General features: G+C 39.4%; 1 protein-coding gene across 3 annotated transcripts in view; it reads right to left on the bottom strand.

Annotated features, from left to right (window-relative positions):
- Nucleotides 1-22,548, bottom strand: part of DOCK1 (dedicator of cytokinesis 1) — a 545,102-nt gene that overhangs the window by 12,565 nt on the left and 509,989 nt on the right. For all 3 annotated transcript variants that reach the window (XM_037903703.2, XM_043551994.1, XM_027819633.3), the window contains 2 exons: nucleotides 13,933-14,125; nucleotides 5,624-5,777 (listed from right to left, as the gene is read on the bottom strand). In XM_037903703.2, the coding sequence (XP_037759631.1) occupies nucleotides 5,624-5,777; nucleotides 13,933-14,125 (347 nt within the window). The remainder of the gene's footprint in view (nucleotides 1-5,623; nucleotides 5,778-13,932; nucleotides 14,126-22,548) is intronic.

The following is a 22,548-nucleotide window of genomic DNA, read 5'->3' on the forward strand; positions in this document are numbered from 1 at the left end:
ACTCTTCATTTCATAGACTGTATAATTATTTGCTGCTCATGGAACAATAGCTTTTAAATTAAAAAAAAAAAAAGAAAAAAAAAACTGCTGGAATCATGAAAGTAAGGATCACTGTGTCAGGGTAGGTCAACTTTTAAGTGTACAGTCTGTATCAACAGTACAAGGTCTCTCACTGTTTAATAAAAAAGGAAATTGTACAACATTGTCCCTTGTCTCAGATTTCACTCGCTGATATTCACAGATCATTTAAAACAAATAAGATTTTCTCAGCTCTAACCTCTGTGTCTATGGATTGTACAGTATTGAAAATGTGATGTGAGTAATTTTCCAAAGTATACACAGAATATAACAGAGCAGAGCTTTATTTACTTTTCTACTTTTAGAAATTTAGACTTTTAAAAATTAAATGCACTAAAGAAATCCATAAATAACCACAAATCTCTATTGAAAACTTTCAAAATCCAGAGCACCATAAGAACATAAAAACAGCCATACTGGGTCAGACCAAATGTCCATCTAGCCCAGTATCATGTCTTCCGACAGTGGCCAATGCCAGCTGCCCCAGAGGGAATGAACAGAACAGGTAATCATCAAGCGATCCATCCCCTGTCGCTTATTCCCAGCTTCTGGCAAAATTATATAATATTATATTATATATTATATTAAATTATGAGTCATTAGTTGTTTAAATAATCAACATTATAAACCTAGAGTATATACAACAAATTTTTTTTTAATTTACTCACAGAAGGTAGAGAACAATCATTAACATGGTGAAATTTACCCTAGTGAAGATGATCAGAACTAGGCCTAAGCAGGAGTTAACTTCTATTTAAGTCTTGTTTTGAAGGCCTAAGTGGCGTATAGGTCTTGTGCTGGCCCTTCTCACAGGTAAATTTCACCCACAGGAACATATTCAGCCATTCTTCTACAGGCAAATCTTCCACTGGTTTAAGCGAGAGCTCTGCCAGAGGAATGAGCACTGATAAAGCCCTTCTTATAATACATCATTTTGTTTATAAATTGGGGAAACCATTTTCACTTAAAGGCTGATTTTTCTTGAGTAGGTGGAGGGTTTGTTTACACAGATTCTTTTTTAATGCAGAATATTTGGCAATATTCTCACTGTGTCTCTTTTCTGGTTTTCCTGAATGGCCTACCTTACTATTTTCTTCACTAGTACAAGAAACTTTAAGTTTCTTTAGCTTCAACTTTAGCTTCAAGACAGTTGTATTCATTTATCACTGAAATCTCTTTGTCATTTCATCTCTATTTAGTCCATTCAGTCTACATCAGCTAAAAAAATATCCCTCATCCATCACTTTCAAATTCTTCCAGTGGTTTCCTCAACTCGAAACTTGTCATTTCCTTCAAGGACCTGAGCAATTCTATGGCTGCCTGCTTCACTGTTCCCATTTCTGTCTACTTCTTCCTGAATGAATTCTGCCTCACTTCTCCCATTGTTTCCTTTTCTCTCATTCTTATCCTTCCTTTCATTCTGTTCCCTACACTTGGAACGCCTTCCCACATCCAAAAGTAGCAGGCATCCCACCACCTCTTCTTACAAACCCCTCAAAACCCACTTCTACAAAACCCACACATACTTAAACACATCATCAGACTATAGCATTACCCACTCATTACCAAAAAAATTAATGCTTCAAACAGGTTTCTCAGATTGCCCAGGGTGCTTTGTCTTGTGTGTCTATTTAGACATTTGAGCTCCTGATGGGAAAGACGGCCTCTTCATGGTAAAAATCAAGTTCCATAACATTCATACTCCATGTGTCTTCTTAACAACAACATTTAATACAATAAACCAGTAATAAATTAAATAAAATGATACTTCTACAGTGATTTAATGAAACATTTGGAGAACTTTGGCAGAAGTAAGGTTTGTGTGTGTATGCAGTTTTGATGTGTCTGTTTTTCCTTTGGTTGATGTTCTTCCATATTTAACTTAAATTAGCTACATGTACATGTTTAACCCTAACTGTAGTTTTTGAGAGGAACATTTAAAAACCTTCACATTTAATCATATCATTCCAGAGAGAGTTAAATAGTATTTTATTATGTCTAAATAAACATCTTAAAGTGGGAGATTTATGCCTTTTTAACAGAGAAATATAAGTGTACTAAAGACTTCTCCTAGGTATATTAAATGATAGCATAGTACATATTAAATATTAAATCACTGTATGCTATTGTGGATAGAAGATAAAAGGTCAAAATTTTGAGGTCAGTGAGAATGGTGAAATTCCAGTGACTATAATGGAACTCAACCATTGTAACTGAGAGCAGAATTTTACTTATAAAATGTCAATGTACACAACTGTAATCCCTAAGTTAGGGAGACACAAAACTAACATATTCATACAATTTAAGTTTAAGAAACACTTTGCTTAATGAAGCACACACATATTTTTACTTTAGATTAACATAAAAATAGCAGTTTATAGTTTCAGTGCTCTCACAGAAGAGCTAATTCTTAAAGGTGAGGAAAACAATCAATTAAATTAAATACCAAATTTACTTTGATTAGAAAATGAAACTTTTGCGTAAACAGAGCACACATGTACCCCTCAGTAAAATAGATGCCTTTGATGTTTACATTATTTTTAGTAGCTATAACTGTATTTCAAACTCTTAATTCATTTGATTTTAATTTCTGGTCAAAGTAATTTATACAAGAATTACTGGTAAAACATTTTAGTGTATTTGCTAAGAGTATGAGAAGACCTGGCTTTCTGTTCTTAAGGGCAAAATCTACTTCCCCATGCTCAGCCCGTGAATCTCAGATAGGCACTGGGGAGATCCATGGAAGAGGTAGAAAAGGAATCTTTTCCTCAAACAAAGGAGCAGCAGACGAGATGGCCTGTGGAGACAACTTAATTTTAATAGATGGAATAGCCTTGACAATTCCTAATGGCCCCCAACCATGGCTGGAACTGCATAATAGATTTTATTCCAGCCACATCCCTGCTCCTCTTCCAAATAACACTTTCCCCCTGTAGTACCTGAGTTACCACTGTGTAGGGGGTATGCACCTCTTATCTGGCCTCCCCAAAGCCTGGACGCACCAGTTCCATTGCCAGATAGCATTGCATACTTACAGAGAAGGAGCAGGACACGTCCCAAAGTGAAGGGCTTTGATACATACAGTATTTGCAACACACTCTATTTTTCATTTAAAATCAAAGTTCAAATTTAGCTGTGGACCAAATCCAGCACTTCACTTAGCAGACCATTAACATATATAAAATAAGTATCTGGCCTGAATGGCAGTCACAAGTATGTCCAAAAGTCACCTTACTGCAGCAAAAAGTTATTTAAACAAAACCACATCATTTCACTGCTACGATTTGGGGAGGAACTGTTTGCCTCAATATTGTATGTCTATTTGTGATATCCCAAAGACAATGTACCCCCTACCAATCTCCTCTCCCAAAGCCTGAATTCATCTTGATTTCTGAACATTTAAGTGTAAATAAGTCTAATAATTTCTTTTTGCTACAATTTTGCAGGGTACTTTATCAGAGATGACCATCATCCAATGTTGTCTGTGTATCCCTTAACTTTATTTACTATATGCCATTGGGAACAATTCTCAACTGGCAGGGATCAACAAGATGACTTAAGTCTTTTTCATCTCTACCTTCTTTGATTCTGTGGAGCAGATTATCAAATTGTATTTTTCATTCTCCTAGACAGTCAAGAAGCAAGCACTATTCTCATAGCTCAATATAAGATTAACTCTTTTTAGCCAGCTTGCTTCACAAAAAATTATCTATTATCCTGGAATTCTTTAAAAATGTTAGAGCTATAATTCTTTGAATGATTAAGGTCAAGGCTCTGTTTACTCTGTAGCAAGCTGCACCTAAATAATGCAGCAAAGTCCTAGAGTCTGCAGCAATCTGGTAGAAACATTCTCAAAACTATGTGATAGCTTCAGAAACATTTTTAAAATGGAGGTTTTTATTAAATATGAAAACAAATAATTAGCACAGTAGCCCCTGTGAAATGTAATTCAGATTATGTTATGTTTCCAAATTTTCAGTTTTCAATGTGCAAGACTGTCATTTTTGGATCGATGAAAATTAATTTATATCAGTCAGAATTATTGTTTCAGCCTCTCTGGAAACTCAGGAAGGCAACACTTGATTTACACTTGGTTCACCTTTTTGAAGTTATCTTTCCAACCAGGAGGAGTAGAAACAACCCAAACAAACAAGCCTCCCTCTCCCTCAGATTCTGTAACACACTTCTGCTACACACAGTGAATTCTTTTGATACAATTATGTGGAATACAGGAATCTTGGATTATGGTTTATAAATTTGATGTGTGTCAACATTCTTTCCGATAAATTTTGCTTATTTAAAAATAAAATATCAAAGAAAACAAATAAAGCAAATGTGAACTTGCCAGATCTGTAATTTTTGTTATCTGTAATAGAAGTTAGGCACATGCATAAAAAAGGACTTACTTCCTAAATGTTGTTTCTTTATTAGTTCAGTGCCCAGTGAGATTTTTAGCTAAGTGTCAACAACTGGAAACTTTGCAAGGCAATTTGTAGAAGCTAACTTTGTACACAAAATGGGAGTTGTACTCCATTCAGTTATGTAATAGGAGTTCTTGAAGACTGAATCCAATGTATGAAAGTTTACAGAAGAATTCACTGAGAAATGCAGGGAAAAGACAAGCTATTCTGTCTTGTAGCTACTACACACACAAGGAAAGTCCATCTCAGGTACTAACTACAGTAGCTGGAGATTGTTCCTTCAACCTTTGTACTCTACAGAAGCCAGCACAGCATGAATCTTTAGGCACTTATAAAACAACAATATTTATAAAAAATGACACTGTGAAATGGAGCAGAAAACTTATTTCTTTAAGCAATTTTTCTTGTTTTAGTAAAAAGTCAAAAATAGTTTTTGTCACTTGACAAACACAAGAGGTGTACCATAGCACAGGCCTAAGGAGCAAATTCCTTACTACAGTATGTATCTGCAAGCTACATCTTATGGTCAGTGGCAGTAAAATTCACAGAGAGAACTTGGAGCATGCTGGTGAGAATCTTTGGGAACAGATGTTGATGAAATATTTGACTGTAACACTTATAAACTGCCTGAAATGCTTTGCAGGATTAAGGCCTGCCTGTGTGTGTGTTAGGAAAAATACCACTTTTTTTTTTTTAACATGTACACAGAGGTAGAGAAGATGGTATTAAATGAAAGTAATCAAAACTCCAGCCACTGAACTTTTTACACCAAATCTCTAAAAAGATTTGACAAATACAGTCACGAGAGAGACAGTTAACAATATTCCCATTATTTTAAATTAATTCTTATATTAAAACATGTATAAGAAATGTAAACATGACCAAGTGCTCAGGTCACAGAAATCATCATCTGTAATAATATAGCTTAAACAACCATACATCTGTTAACTCCCAAAAATACACTTATACCTCATGATGTGAATGTACACATTGGATTATCCTCTTGTTGATCTGACTTAAGTAGTTCAGTTGATTCTGAAACATTTCAGAGTAAGGGGGCTGAAATGTAATTCATTCTGCACAAAATATTTTAGGAACAAAGTTTCATTAAAAAAAAAACTTACTGGACGGTAAATTGAAAGGAAGTTTGGCCCTTGGAGTGATTGGAGGTGGTGTTGACTGAGAAGCTGGAGATGACGGAGAGACAGAAAAACGTCTTTCACTTGCAATGACATTGATAACTTGGCTCTTTGGTCTTTGTGGTCTCAGTGGACTGATCTGCATTAGGACAAAAACATAAAAATGTGATGGTTTCACCATAATGTGTCACATAGCCTGAGCAGAAACACACATTATTACAGCACAGCAGGTTACATTTTAAAGAAAAACACTTCTTATTGAGCTGTTATCTTGTGATAAGTAAGACATTTCCCTAGATCTAGAATGTAATATTGCAATGATAAGATACATGTTTTAGATTTAATGAGTATTGTACTGAGCAAAATCGTGGGTTTCCCTTTCCTGCACAGGTTTTTATGAACTAGAGCATGTAGTCTGGCAATGTTTAATTTTTTGTTCAATGTTTGGAGTTATTCCTGGTCTTTGGTGACTATACTCTGATATTCAACAACTTCCATCATAGTAAAAAATCTGTTATAAACTAAAGAACACTTAAAAATCAAAAGTCAGGGATGCAGAATAGGTTGTTCAACACATTGCCTTTTCCTCACTCTAGCAGTCAAACATGTATTGTTTTATTTAACGTATACCTTTAAAATGAAATTACAGTAAAAAAATAGCCTGAAGTCCTCGATATTAGCAACAAATGCACTGACAGCGCCTAGTTGCCATGACGAAGCACAGTTAAGCTCAGTTTCTTGCAAATAATTTTTTCTTTGAAAATGTTTCTTCTGTCCATCCACTGTCTTAGATGTTAAATTAGTCCTCTTTCTCCAAAACCCCCAAAATCACTCAAAATTGAATGCATCCAGGGTGTTCAGATATACACAGTAGCCCCAAACTCATACATTGGCATACTACTTTCAGTTCCATAGTCTACAAATCTCTCCTTACAACTTGTGTCTTCCAGAATTAGGGATTCCCTCCAAGACCTTTTCCACTCTGCTTATCCAGAACAACTTGTCCAGTTCTGGAAGCACAGTTCTCTGGGATCCAAAACACTCAGCTTGACTCCAGATTGTGTCACTCAGGTTTCCTTTATTTGGCATACAGCAACACTAAGCTGATAAAGCCTCAAACGCAGGGTTGTGGATGCAGAGTAAATCACAGCTCCAGAGTTACACAGAAACCCTCTCCCTTTGCATACATTTACACGTCATTGCATTTACTACACATTATATCACATATTTTTGAATTAGCTTGGTTATTTTGCAGGAAACAATTCCTACGCATAGGGACCTACCAAATTCACAGCCATGAAAAACACGTCACGGATTGTGAAATCTGGTCTCCCCCTGTGAAATCTGGTCTTTTGTATGCTTTTACCCTACAGATTTCATGGGAGAGACCAGTGTTTCTCAAATTGGGGGTCCTGGCCCAAAAAGGAGTTGCAGGGGGGTCACAAGGTTATTTTAGGGGGATTGAAATATTGCCACCCTTACTTCTGCACTGCCCTCAGAGCTGGGTGGCCAGTGTGTGCTCGTGAGAGGTGGGTGTCGCCCTATTAGGATCTCCCTAATTCTATCTTTCAAGGAATGATGCCTCCTTCCAGGTGTTAATTACTCCTATCAGGTCAGGCCTCAGCTGCAAAGGACTTTCTTGTTCTTAGACTCATAGCCGTTAAGGTCAGAAGGAGCCATCATGATCATCTAGTCCAGTGGTTCTCAAACTGTGGGTTGGGACTCCAAAGTGGGTGGTGACGCCATTTAAATGGGGTTGCCGGGGTGGCATTAGACTTGCTGGGGTGGAAGCCGAAGCCTGTGCCCCACCGCCTGGGGCAAAAGCCCGAGCGCCACCACCCAGGGTTGAAGCCAAAGCCAAAGGGCTTCAACCCTGGGTGGTGGGGCATAGGTTACAGGCTGGAGCCCTTGGGCTTTGGCCCCTCCACCTGAGGTGGTGGGGCTCTGGCTTTGGCGGGGCTCGGGCGGGCTCAGGCTTCGGTCCCCGGTCCTGGGGTTGTGAAGTAATTTTTGTTGTCAGAAGGGGATCGTGATGCAACGGAGTTTGAGAACCCCTGATCTAGTCTGATCTCCTGCCATAACTGCAGGCCACAGAACCTCACTCATCCATTCCTGTAACAGACCCATAACCTCTGGCTGAGTTACTGACATCCCCGAATTATGTTTTTGAGACTTCTTGCCAATAATCTCACCATGTCTCCCTTATCTGAACTGTTGTCTCAAACTTTATCTTGGTCTTTTTTGCCTATATGAGGGTCTGAGAATAGAGCAAACCATCTTATATGTGAGTAATGTTATTCTTCTGAGCTCTTAGCCCATGTCTATGTGAGAAAGTCACACGGTTTAAATAAAAGCATGATTTAAACTTATTTAGTTAAAACAGTGGGACAGTTTTGTTGACACTCTTATTTCACTATAACCGTGGCCTATTTTTGCAATATGGCCTAATTATCCTCTTTCTCTGACTGGATCTTGATGGTGGCTAACACCTTCTTCCCCATGGTTTCAAACATGTCAGAAGGGGAGAATCTCTCCTGCTTCTCTGGTTCAAGTTTTTCATGATCCAAAGCCAAGCTCCCCTTCTTTGAAGGATGATGACATTCATGGAAGGAAATGAGGATCTTTATCACTTTTGTGCTATTCATCCATCATTAACTCTTCCAAACTACAGCTGGAAAGGAAGTGGAGGACAACATCTTTAAAACAGCCCAGTTCTTCCTCTTGGGAAGAATAGTTTCAAAGATAAAACGTCCTTGCCAAATTACAGCTTAAGAACCAGGGATGGAACCTTGAAACTTCTCCCTTCCAACCTTGTAGAGGTGTCTCTGGAAGAGACGCAGCTGATGTGGAGGAAGCAGAGGTCCCAAACTCCAGGCCCTTTTCTCTGACATTGTGAGGGTCCACAGGCTGGGAGCAATCGTGGTAGAGCTCCCTGAAAGGGTCTGCTTCTACAGACAAAAGATAGTTCAGTGGCTAGGGTGCTAGCCTGGGATTAAGGAGACCAGTATTCAATTTCCTGTTCTGCTACAAGCTTCCACTGTGGGCTAGTCTCTCTGTGCCTCAGTTCCCTATCTGTAAAATGGCAGGAAATAGTACCTTGCAGGAGTGTTGTGAGGATAAATATATTAAAGATGTGAGGTACTCAGATACCACAATAATGAGAGCCAGGTAAGCACGTAACATATCTAGAGAGCCCCTCTTGGTCTTCAGCTTTCTCCATTTGGCCTGCTTGTCCTGATAAGTGATAGAGAGAATGATTTTGCCCTTAGGAGAGAGAGGGGAGAATTTTTTTCCTTGCTGATGTCCCAAAACCAGCCTTAAAAGGTGTGGTTGCAGCTCTGCTTGTACCCCTAGAGACAGAGAAACTGGTACAAAGATAGGAGGGGTGTGCGGTAAGTGCTGGAGCCACCTGGACAGGTCTGAACTGCCTCAAATATTTCTGAGTAGAGAGGTGCAGTCCAATTGTTTCAATGTGCAGGACAGCTCAGGATTCAGAAAGAATGATTAAGGCAGATAAATGACAGTGACGGCTATATTTGGCTATTTGCAAATATCATTCAGTGTATACAATGGCTCAGCTCCGTACTGGCAAATATATCTGGAAAATATGATTTGACAAAGGAGAAACCGTACGTCCTTGCAAAATAACTGACCTTTTCTTTTAATACAGAGCAGGTTAATGTCATTTTAAATGAAAACTGATTTCCCTTTCACCAGTGTAAGGAAAGCAAATACGGTGAAGTTAAGCCCACCCTTTTAGAAGATGGATAGGTTGATTCAATTAGCTAAATGGAGATCTGCTATCTGAAGACAGAAAATTCTGTTTGGAAGGATCTTAATATGAATAATTTAGTTGTCAGGAGTCCTAAATGGCAACACCAACATGTAGCCAAATGAAGAGTACTACTATTTTGCTCAGGCTGTGCTCACTTTGAGAGACTTCTGGCTATTTCTCTGCAAAAGTGAGCCAAGACCTAGGCCACTTGTCTCCATTATGTACCCTAATTAAAAGTTTAAATGCCTGTGTTCTCATGCAAGACTGCATCATATATAAAGTTTTCTTTCCCTCTTCTCATATTGACCTAAGGTTTTTTATTCTTCTCATCACTTTCCCTTTCTAATCTTTCTTCTCTCTCAATAATTGCTCCCATTCTCAGTTTCTCTTTTACCTATTGTGTTAGGAAGGAGCTCTCTATTGGGTCCATAAACTTTTTACTTGATGTTGTGTGCTTGTGTTTGTTTGGGTCATTGAAATGTCCCAACAGAGCTGGTCTGCCCACTCCATAATCCTCTTTCAATTCTCTGTCATAATCTCTTCAATGAGATACTCCTAATCAGACAGAAAAACAGCCAACTCCTTTCCGCAGTTTATTCCCTTTGCTATCTTTAATTTTGAGTTCTAATGTTTCAGCCCCATCCATTGTTAAAAATACCTTCCATATACCAATCATAATAAAAAAAGGGGAATTTTTTACTCTCAGTAGATGCTAGAACATGGAGTAGTAGCCTGAAGCTAAGAAAAGAAAAATGTAAACAATATACTATATAAGGGGGAAAATGGATGTTATTTGCCAGGAGTAATTCTGTTTTCTGCACTTGCTGCCTCCACAGACATAGTAGGAGTTGTGTGCCTAGCCTCAAAATATTTTTTTTACAGTAGTGGGCACTTAGGCCTGGTCTACACTAGAAAATTAAGTCGACATACCTCAAATCCACACCACCTCAGTGGCATAGTTAAACTGACCTAGCCCCCAATGGTGCAGCTGTGCTGCTGTAGCTTTTGAAGTGTAGAGAAGCCATAAGAAGGCATACATAATCACTCTGAGAATGAGACATTTGGAGTAAATCTAAGTACTGCCTTATCTTTGTGGAAAAAGGTAAAAGTTGGGTTGGCCTTAAAGCACTGTATGTCTGAGACCTTTCTGGCAGAAATGATGACAACTAAGAATGAAACATTCTGAGAGAGTGCATACAGGTTTTTATGAGTTCAGAAGTTTGGTTAAATTCAAATCCCGAGGTCCAACAGACTCTCACGTAGAGGGCATCTGTTTTTAAGAACTTTTAAATTACATTCTGATCCTTTTCTCAGAGACAAGGTAGATAGAAAAAGCAGAGAAGTAAAAGTTAGTAGTTGCTAGGGATAGCTGTGATTTCAGAGTCAAAAGAGAGTCCAACATAATTGGAATTAGACAAGAAACAAGGCCAAGGTGCCTCTCTCCAGCAGAAACCTTTTCAAGTTCCATTTGACAGCATATCACCTCCTGTTGAAAGGCATTCTGGACTCCAACAGGACTGCCTCAATCTCTGTAGACAAGCACAGGAAGTGCCTTAGAAGCACAGCAGCCATGCTACCAGGTGAGATTATCTGATGGGATTAGAGTTCTTGACTTGGTGAAGAGATTCGTAGATTAGAAGGCCAGAAGGAACAATTACGATTATCTAGTCTGACCTCTTGTATAGTACAGGCTGGCCACAGGACTTCCCTGAATTAATTTATGTTTGAACTAAAGCATATCTTTTAGAAAAATATTCTACCTTGATTTAAAGATTTCCATTGACGGTGAATCTTGATCTATGAAAAGGACCAGAAGCTCTGAGAACGAGGACTGCAATATCTAGACCAGTGCAAGTATAACCAACCTGGATCCGTCCTCTCCAATATTCGGCAGTGCTCTTGGGATGAGAGCCCATAAAAGGAAGACATAAAAAATCTATTTCCCTCACTGTTAACTTAATAAATGTGCAGACTGCCATTTAAATCCATCCCTGTGCCTATCATTGACCTGTGTGCGCTAATCGAACTTCCTATCTATCCCCTGTAAGCATTTCTAAGGTGCCCATCACCTGTTTCCACATCTGTTTCCACACTTCATTGAGACTTACCTTTGCCCCTTTCAACCTTTCCTTATCCCTTCACGGCAGGATGCATGGTGCCTCATCCATTGCTGTAGCCAATGCAGAGCAACTGTGCAGACACCAGGGGATCAGACTCTTCCTCTGCAGCTGCCAGCACAGCTCCTCATGTGTAGATGTGAACATATACACCCTCTGACCTATCAAGGTGTGGGGCCCCTGAATTCACTCAATGCACAGACCAGCAGACTGTGAATGCTGGTGAATTCTACCTACAAAATATATCAGATGTGTGTTGACACATGCTCCATCCTAAGAGCTGAGACTAGGCCACCAATGTTTGATAGTGTCTGCAGCTGTGAAATGAACTCATAAATCACGCATAAAGAATGAAAAAAGATATTCCAAAATTTGCAGCAGTCACTTAACCCATGTTGTTGTCACCCAGAAAACAGCAAGTAAAATAAAGTAAATTGCTGTTATATACTGACAATTATTATTATCTAAGTAATTATACAATGTTCATCACTGAGCATCTCCATGACTAGATGATAAGGACCTTTGGTATGTACTAGTTTAAAAATGAAAAAATCCACTCTAAGGATTCCAAATTGAAATCAATAGCAACAGCCAAGACAGGTTGCTGATTCCAACAGCTAACATATGTCAGTGCAATAGTGATCTATCTGAGATATGTCAAATGCAGTGCTTAGATTCAGTCAAAATATGACTACGAAAAGACCCTAATATTCACACAGTTGACTGCACTGTGCCAAACAGATGAGGCACATTGGAAATTTATGCAAAATGTGTCTTCTGGTTGAGAAGAGGCTACGAAAACTCCTCCTGCTTGATCTGGTAGAGAGAATCTCCCTTTTAACAAACCTAGGGCTTGACCCAAAACCAACTGAAGTCAATGGAAAAACTCTAATTTCAATAGTCTTTGTGCCACACCCCATGGAGAGCACAAGGATTCTGATTTAAGTTTTTGCTGAGGTCTGTTCAGGGTGCACACAACAAAACTCCAGCTACCAGACAGGGATCCTGCTAACAGGGAAGTTTGCTCTAGTAGTCATGACACAGACTAACACAGAGAAGAGACCATTACATGTATTTCTTGAGGACAAAGTTTTAAACCAATAACATCAAAATAGATGCCCCTCCTGAGCTTCCAAGGCTATGGTGACTACTCTAGCAAAAAACAGATTAATTTTCAATTTAAAAATAAAATTTCAGTATTTAAATAAACCAGTGGGGTGGTCCTGGTAAATTGGAATATTTGCAAAGAAGGGTGGGGTTCAGCTAAGAGATACACTATAATGAATATCTTTACATACAGCCACCAGTGAATTGATGAAAATGTATACATTTGTTAAAAATGGCTTTCCAAAAATTACTTCTGGGGGAATTCTGTGCCACTGTGCAATGCAGTATGTGGGTTGCCACTAGGGGCTGCTGGACCTGTCAGAGCCTAGCTCACAAACAGAAGACACTGTTGGTGGGAGGGGGATGGAGCTGGAGGGCTCCGGGCAGCTACAGTTCCCGGCATGCCCTGAAAGAAGGAGGCAGCGTGCAGGAAACTCCACACAAGCCCAGGACCCAGCATCAGGCTGTTTCTCTGTCTGGATCCCTGGGCTCTGGGAGTGTCTGGGCTGGGGGGGCCTCCACAGCTGGGGGGCATAAGAGTGTGGGTGTCTGGGCTCGGAGGGGGGGGGGTTCCCCATGGTTGGGCTCTGGGAAAGGGGTTGTGGGTGTCTGGCCTCCCGGCTGGGCTCTGGATAGGGATGGGGCAGAGAAACAGGAACTGGATTGTCGTAGGGGTTTCTTTAACTCTCTACTCCTGGGGGAATTTTTTGTGTGTCTGCGTTGTTACAGACAGGTTTCTGAAAGGTACTTTGAAATAAATTAACAAAACAATTCAAACTGGGGTGATTATATGTAGTGTTATTCTGACAAATTAAATATGCAGAATTTTAAAATATGGTACACAGAATTTTTAATTTTTTGGTGCAGAATTCTCCCAGGAATAAAGAATATGTAATTGCCATATATAAAATGACTGCACGAACTATATCTTGCAGAAGATAACTGAAACCACATAGAAGAACCTTCAGAATCTCACATGACCAGCTACTAGAAGAATCGATGCTATGAATGGTGCAATTGAATTTTCTTCAATTATATCAACTATTGTATTTTTCAAAAGGCCATATATAAAAATCTTACAGAAAGTCTATACAAAATACCATTAGTCTGCTCTTTTTGTTTAGTAAAATATCTACTTTTGGTACACTAATGAATGTTTTAAAGAGTATGGAATTTTTTCTAAGAGTTATTTTAAGTCTAAAAACAAAATGAACTGTCAAAATGACCCTTCTGTATTGTAAAAAATGTCAGAGTTATAGCCCACAATTAAATAAAACTCTGTTTGTTAACATTACCGTTTCTGAAAGGATCACTGCTTCAGATTGTTGCAGAGAAATATCGGTAGATTTCAACTCTTTATCAAATATCTCCTGGTGTTTGCTGTTCCTTTTTTCCTTCTTCTTTTCCTTCTTATCTAGGTCATCCTTGTCCAATTTATCTTGAGACCTAGAATGCATCTTTTTTGGCAGAAGAGGTTCAAGCACAAACCTGAAGGAAAATTTGGTTTATTTAGACCAATGAAATATTACTGTCAAACAACAAATTTTAATTTCCCAAGTTCCCAACAACAGTATAATTTTAGTCCAGAGATCTTTTGTTAACCAAGTAAGGCTCATTATCATGACGGGGAAAGAAGGCAATTGTAATTGTCTCATGCTAAAATTTAATGCAGAACTGTTAATGAACAGTACTGTGTACCTCCCAGTTCTGAGGTAAATTTACTGTTAGATGGTTACACACACTGATAAGCATCTCTCTGTGTGTTTATATATCATCACATTTATAGATCACACCATCATCCACTGCACATGTACAGCCTGCTTCATTCACTGCAAATCTTAGCAATTCACAAATGATCATAATGCAAATTGATGAAGTTCTACTTCATGAATATAGGCAGTACTTGTACATACACTTTACAGGATCACATACATATGCATACTGTGTATACATGTACACAAAAAAGTAAATTAAAAGATTATTATTAAGGTTGCAAAGTCAAGCACTGAAAAGTTAGGAAATGCCAGAACTGATGTTGCCTCCGCAACCTTAATTCGGCAACCTTAAACCTTAAACCTTGTGCATATGCATTATGATAAAGACTCTAATTACACAATCACATACTATTTTCTCTGCAGGACTCCTGCCTCATTCAGTACTCAGGACAGACATGCTCTGAGTATGAACCATGGTTATGCAGAGGAGGAGGCTATTGTCTGCTGGCCCCCTGCTTCATTTGTTGCAGAAGTTGGAAGGCGTATAGTGACTAGAGCTGGTAGAAAATTTTCCAGTTTAACGGTTTTGAGGTTGAACTAACTGGTTCCCTGTTGTCTTGCCTTGAACCCAAAATGCCTGCTCTTAGTTCAGGTGCCCAAACCTGGACCCAGGACAACCCACAATAGCTCAGAGCTGCTGCAATTGCAGGGAAATTCCTGCTCTGCCCAAGGCTAGACCATGCCCAGTACAGACGGAATCATTGGGAAATTTAGCTGCAGTCTAGCAAGTGTCTACTACATGTGTGCAAAATGCAATTTTTCAAAGGCTTATAGCTTGGCCAGCTTGGGATGGGTGGATCTTCACAGGCACAGCAAAAGACTCACCTCCTTGCTAAATTTTTAGTCCCTGCTCCAAAGCATGGATGCATTAGAGATTGTCAAAGAAAAGGTTCCCGGAATTTTTTTTACATGGCATAACAATGTATTTTTCCCTAGTTTTGTTTTCAGGAATCTGAACTGTTTCAGCTGAAATCTTCCAAAGAAAATTCAACCTGAGGCAGACATCTGGCATGGAAAATTCAACCCACATGGGTTAAAGATTGGCAAAGTTATAAGCAACTGACAACACGGTTTATAATGGGAAGTGTCAGGCAACCTTAATTATAAACCGTGCTACCAACTGCATGTATAACAACATAATGCATAATATGTGATTAGATGTGTATGTGTATGCATATATTTACAGACCGTGATGTTTGTGCATACACTGTACTGTTAGGATAAGAGAGCAATTCCAAGCTTCTGATGCTATAAAAAAAGATCAAAGGATGACAAGTTAGTGAAAGTCTTTAGGTTCGGTTATTTATTGCCAATAACTAAGGGCAAGGTTGATTTCTGAATAGTAGATGAATTTTCATAACTGGAACAGTACAAACCTCAGGCATTTGGTAAACATACATGTATTTTGAGTGTGTGAATATATGCAAGGCTGGTACCCTACTATCATAACCTCTCTTTGAAAAGATTAAATTTTTACCCTTCACAGTTGACTATTTTTTGCTCCAACTGTACAGCAGAAGCCTTTAGGATTTTAATGAACTTTTAAAAGAAAATAATAAACAGTTCAATATTTAAACATGTTTTTAAATTTTATTATTTAAATACGCCAAGGAAAACTCTAAGGAATATTTGAATGATATTTTTCTGTTTTGAGTCCATTGGCTTAAATTTCCAGGAAATTAAAGACCTAAACATACTATGACTCCTTTCAGGCTAATTTTTCAGGTATAATGGGCAGCGTAAAAGGTAAATTTTTCTACAAAATTAGCTTAAAAAAGATAAATTTCAGACTAAAAATTATTTTGATATGTATTTGATCTTATGAAAGATGAAGAGAACACAACCTAGGTTAAACATTATACTAAAGAATTTATAAAAACAAATTAAAATTATCACATGGCAGAAAGACAAACTGTGTGATACAAAGTCAATCTTCTTTATGAGAAAGCTTTCTTCATAAGGAAGAAAAGTATATACTGAGCTATAATGCCTGCATCTCTAGGGTCTGATCCTGCATGGGGATCCATTAGTGCGGACCTCCCACTGACCTTGAGAAATCCCCTGAAGTTATCTGAGGTTCAAAGGCTCAGGGTTGTGTACTAGAGGTTTCCAGTGTAGAATCAAGGATCATATTTGCATAACATATATAGTATACATATATATTTCAACATGGTGACTGTGATGGGGTGTACGAGGCCCTTTGAGGCCCTCGGGAAGACCCTGCAGTCCTACCACACCCTGCCACAGAAAAAAGGCAATAGAGTGGGGTCCTCTAAGTGGCCTAGAGAGGCTGAATGGAGGCAGCCAATCAGAGCCTAGAAGGCTCATATAAAAGGAGTTGCAGGGCCTGGACAGCTCAGTTGCTGGCTGTAGCCAAAGGAGGAAGTACAATGTTCCTGGCTGGCTGAGGAAGCTGCAGCAGCAGCTGGACAGAGCAGTTGTTGGCTGGGACCAGAAGAAGTGGAAGGCTGGAAGATTCCACAGGTATGGAGAATGGGGAGAAACCCTGCCTAAGCAGGGATAGGACTGTGAAGCTCTCCAGGCACAGAGGGAGAGAGAGACTTGACAAGAAGGGCCAAAGACTGTTAAAAGCTGACGAGGTAAAGGGCCTGTGAGAAAGAACCCTGAGAGAACAGGGAAAAGACTGTTTCAGACTCCCTAGGCAAGGAGGCTTGGGAGAGACCCTGCTTAAACAGGGAACAGGCCAAGCACCCAAGAAGCTGATGGGACAGAGCAGGAAGCAGCCCAAGGAATGCAGGAATAGACACTAGTGAAAGAAGCAACGGGTGACTACTAGTTTTAGGGTCTCTGGGTTAGGACCCAGAGTAGTGGGTAGGGCCGGATCCGTCCACCAGACACAGGCTGAGTGGCAAAGGGCTGAGGAGGCAACAAGTTTTGTGTGGAGACCAAGAAGGTGGAAAGTGCTCAAACAGGCCCAGAGATGGGACTGAGGACCTTGGGGAGGGGCTATCCATTTGTTGGACTATGTTACCCTGGAAGGGGTTTATTTTCTATTTGTTTCACATATAGGCTGAGTCACTGAAAAAACATCTGAAAAGAGAAACTGCTGGTGGAGGGCACCACAAAAAAAGAGTACAGGCATGTGCCTGGCTAGCAGGAGGCACTTGTAGTGTACATTTTTACAGACACAAAGAAATATGCAAAAAGTATTACAGGCAGGATTATTCATATTTACCACATTACAGTATTTCCAAAGAATGGAAACTCAGAATACTAACATATGATAATATGTATTTATAAATCAGCTAGTGCCCACTATTCAAATATTTTATACAGTATTTTATACTGGAAGGTCTATACTGAAGAAAACGCGTAGGGAATTTATGCTAGTAACATTCATTTGCATCGATGACAACAGACTCTCCTTGGGGTTTATCTTCTTAAGAGCCTAGTTCCAAAATTACTGAGTCTTGTTAATTAATTTTTGGGTTCTGTTGTTTTGTTTTTACAATCCTCTTTCAAGTACATTTTGGCAATCCTGAAATCAGAGCTACTGCCTCTGTTGTTAATCTGTAACTTTTATCAGCAACGGTGTGAATTTTTAAAGCTATGTTTTAAATCTAAACTAAGACTATAATGAACCTTCTGCAATATGCTGACCCATTCAAACTCATATCAGACTTCTTACAAAAATGTTGCTAAATAATTATGTAAAACACTGACCTGATTTTAAAAAAGAAGAACTGGTTGGAAATCTTCAGATGTAATATTTTTCCACTGGAAAATAACAATTTGCTAAAATCGAATGTTCAATGGGAATGTGATGATTAAGATGAAATTCCAGTGGAAACATGGACACTACCTGCTACTGGAAATCTGGTTTTCTGCCTGGCAGTCTGCTGGGGAGCATGGGCTTCCAGGCTCCTGGCTCCTTGACAGCCTGGAGTTCCAGGATTCCAGACTCCAAGCTCCTTGGCAGCACCAGCTACCAGCCAGACTACCAGTTTGACTGCCCCAGAACCAGGACTTCCAGGGCTGAGGCTGCCCAGCTCCCCATCTGGTGGGTTCCCACAGCTCTGGGAAGCTGTTGGAGCATTGAAAACATTTTGAAAAGGTTGAAATGAAATGTTGCTTTTTCTAAATGAAATTTTGGAATTCCTGTTCTCTGGGAAATTTTGAAATTTCACTTTTTGTACTATGAGGACAATTTTTTTTTAATTTTGGAATTTCCCACAGAATTGAAATTTCACTTTCTGACCAGCCCCTCTTAGAACTTAAGTTTATTCATCAGACATCTGACAAAAGACATTCATATCAGCACCTTGAAGAAGTGGGTCTGTGATGAGGTGGACTAGGCCCTGAGGCCCCCTGCTGGAGGCCTGTGGCCCTGCCACACCCTATCACAGAAAAGGGCAGTAGAGAGGGCCTCCAAGCTGCTTCCAGTGGCTGTCTGGGAAGCAGCCAATCAGGGCCCAGCAGGCTAGAAAAGAAGAGTTGCAGGGCCAGAGTGAGTTCAGTGCCTTGCTAGAGCTACAGGAGTGCAGATGGTGTGTGGCTGGCTGAGGGAGCTGCAAGACCTCAGACAAGGTAGTGCTGCCAAAAGCCAGGGAGAGCGAGAAGGAGCCCTGAGCTGGTTGCAGGGATTCCATCCAGACAAGGCCCTGAGGTAAGGGTGAAGACAGTACAGAGCTGCGGGGAAGTGGCCCAGGGAAAGTACAGAGCTGCGGGGAAGTGGCCCAGGGAGCAGCACAACTTAGATAAAGGGACACAATGACAGCTGCTATCTACAGGATCCCTTGGCTGGGACCTGGAGGAGTGGGTGGGCTTAGGTCCCCCTGAGCCTCCCATTAGTCACTGGGGGAAGTGGACTGGACATTGAGACACCCCAGAAGGGGGAACTCAACTCTTTTAGTGGCCCAGCTGAAAAGCTGGGGCCAGAAAGGCCCTGAGAGGGCAAAGTTATTAACTCCAGGGAAGGAGTCCCGGAGCAGGGACAAACTGAGAGGTGCAGGCACACACACTCGGCCAAGGAGGCACTCATGAGAGGTGAGTGCACCCCGTTACAGGGCCCTCACTAATTAACCTTATGATCAGGAACTGACTCACAAAAGGGTGAAATGACTTCCCCGAGGTTACAAAGCAGGCTAATGTCGGAGCTTGAATAGAACATAGGTCTCCTAGTCTTTGTGTTCTAACCCTGGAGTGATTACTACCATTTAGATAGTGATTTAACTGCTTCTCTACTGGGCACATTATTAATAATACTGCAACAGAAATCAGAGGCCATTTCTAGAATCAGGGCACCACTTGTGCTGGGAGCTGTACTGAGGCAGCCAGTAAGCGGGAAAAAATCTGTTTTGGGTCTCCCAAAATGGAATTTTTCTGGAAATCCCTTCCCATGAGAAATGTCATGCTTTTGACTTAACATCCCAATTCAGGACAATTTTTTTTTTCAAAAACACGAAATTTTCCATGGGAAGGGATTTCCATGTCCTGGCCAGCTCTACTAATTTCTTTAGGTCTTCCATCGTCTAATTTGTTTAGTCAAAAACTTTCTCCACTAATATTAATCCAGCGTTGTATACTCTAATGTAACCTATTTCTCTACAACTCTATTTATGATTAAAATGCAGAACAGTTTATAATATAGATGATTCTTAAAAAAAATACTTCTGCAAATCAAGCACCGGTTAGTGTTTGTACATTAAAGCATTCTTTGGGAATTTCACTTTCCAATGGGAAACATTAAATATTTAATAAAAAATGTTACTTCTAGTGTCTTAAAGTACAATTCTGAATGTCTTTCTTATTTTTCTTTCAGGATGCGATCAAACCTTATATATCAAATTAATATATAATTCCTTAACTACTGACAAAATCATATCTAATTCCCTGAAATCACGCACATGGAAAACTTTGCTCGAACCTCAGTCAGATTCAGATACTTTATTGATAGATATACATACAATTTTAAGTCTATAGAATGTGTTATTTGTCCAAGAGGAAGCATGCAGTCAGAGATAAGGTTTTGCATTTGAGTATCATTTTGAGAACTTAGATGATGATTGTATTGTGCCTGGTTGTACATTAGAATTACAAGTAAGTTTGATATTGTAGTTATGGACTGTGGGTGCATTTTGGTGTTATGTTGTTTGGGTGTGATTGAGATTGGTGTGAATATGAATGTTAGCTTAACTGGTGATTTCCTTGATTATTTTTTATTTATTTTATTTTATTTAATTTTTTTTAAAGAGAATGAACGGATGGGCTTTGCACTTCAACAACCTTACCTCTAAGTTAAAGTTTTTTGTTTAGTTGAATTTTCAAGGGCTTTAATAAGCATGGTTAGCTATCAACACTGATATGCCCCCTCCACCTCTCAAACAATGAAAAGCCCTGTTATTTTTCATGCCCACCACCTCGATTTCACTTAATGGCCCCCCACATAGAGGTATCATCCACTCCAACATCCCTCTGCAGAGCCCTGTTCCACTCAATGCCGTCAATGAACAGACCAGACTGTCACCATACTTGCTCCATGCCCCCCAGCCCTGTTCCACATTCCCATGGTCCTGGTTCTTAATATGCTCCTCTCACCATATCCACGCTTCCTACCATTACCTGGTACTTCCTATTCACATTCAGCTTAAAATACACACATGTATAATTATTGGTGAGTACCAACATTTACATGTATCAATATCAATACCTATAAACAATTTAAGAGCCCAAAATAACAAAGTTTGGTGTGGACCTTACAGGAAACCATACACTTTCACCTTCTTAGACATCAGGCAATTTTAGGTGTCACTACTGTTTGAAAGAAAAAAAGTGTCCTTTCAAGCATGTTTTTATAACTACATATTGATTTTGTTTCCGATCGGTGCTGTATTAAATGTCCAAAATACTGTTCCAATTAAAAGCATTTTTCTAAAATAGTGACTTCTGAAAAGACCCATTTTTCCCCAAGTCAAAGAATCTTCAGACGTTTTGATCTCCAAGCCATGGGTAGAACTGTTTGTAGTAGCATGTCTCCTGAAAGGCCAAACTTCTGGGGCTCAGTTCATTTGTGGATTAATGGGCCTAGCTGGACTTCTCACACAAATAAAGATCCAACTCCCATTGAAGTCCATAGGAATCTTTCAATTGATTTTAATGGGAATTAGGCATTAACATCTGTGCCACCTTTATGACTTTGATTAAATTGCATTGGTGTAGGTGGTGACAGAATATTCCCCAGTCTCTGTTTGGAGAAGTTATGTGAGTTTTACTACTTAACCTCAAGTAATTTTTCATGAGATTGCAGACCCAGTAAAATCATATTCACTTGTTCTCCCCATGGAGGAGTGTAACGGCTAGCTCTAGGTTTACTTGAAGTCAGCAGGGCGCCTATACTGAATACCCTTTTAGGAGTGTAATGAGCAACTTCTCCCCAAAAAACCCCTATTTCCCTTTTATTACAAGTAAAAACCTGCATTAACTCTGTAATTAAACAAATTAAGCACCTTTCTAGACCTCCCAGTTTACCCATATGACCATTTAGCAGCTGAATGTAGTAAGGAAATGGCACCAAAATGAAGACAGAAATACATAAGGGGTTTGCAGTTCACCCACCACACCACCCTTACAGATATTTGGATTAAATGCGAGGTTGGGACACAAAGGCCCATTTGCGGTTCACTATTCTGTATCAGCAGCTCTCATCAGGCCTGACATACTCATTAAACTTAACACACTCTTGTCAATCTGTAACTAAAAGGCGTCATGTAAGATATCACTGAAAACTCCTCACTGATCATTAATAGTCTTGCATGAAATATGTACAGGGTGTGTACAAAAAGTTAAGGGTATGTGCTAGAATTATGTTCCTAAAATGCACAAGCCCAAGGTCCTAACTGAAAGTCATCATGGAAAGAAGAAAGATTGGTAAGAAATCTACCTTGTACCAACCAAGGCTGTAGCTTATTTAGTTAAGTGTTAGCCACTAGACAGCATATTTTCCTTTTATTTGCTTGTAACCATTTTGTCTTTATCCCTTGTACTTGAACTCACTTAAAACCTCTCTTTGTTAATAAACTTGTTTTACTTTTAATCTAAACCAGCCCAGTGTTATGCTTGTATTGAAGTGAATGTTAAGTTCAGTTAAGGCAACAAGTTGCTGTGATTTTGTCTCTT

This window comes from Chelonia mydas, chromosome 7 (assembly GCF_015237465.2).
Source record: "Chelonia mydas isolate rCheMyd1 chromosome 7, rCheMyd1.pri.v2, whole genome shotgun sequence".
Classification (NCBI taxonomy): Eukaryota; Metazoa; Chordata; order Testudines; family Cheloniidae; genus Chelonia; species Chelonia mydas.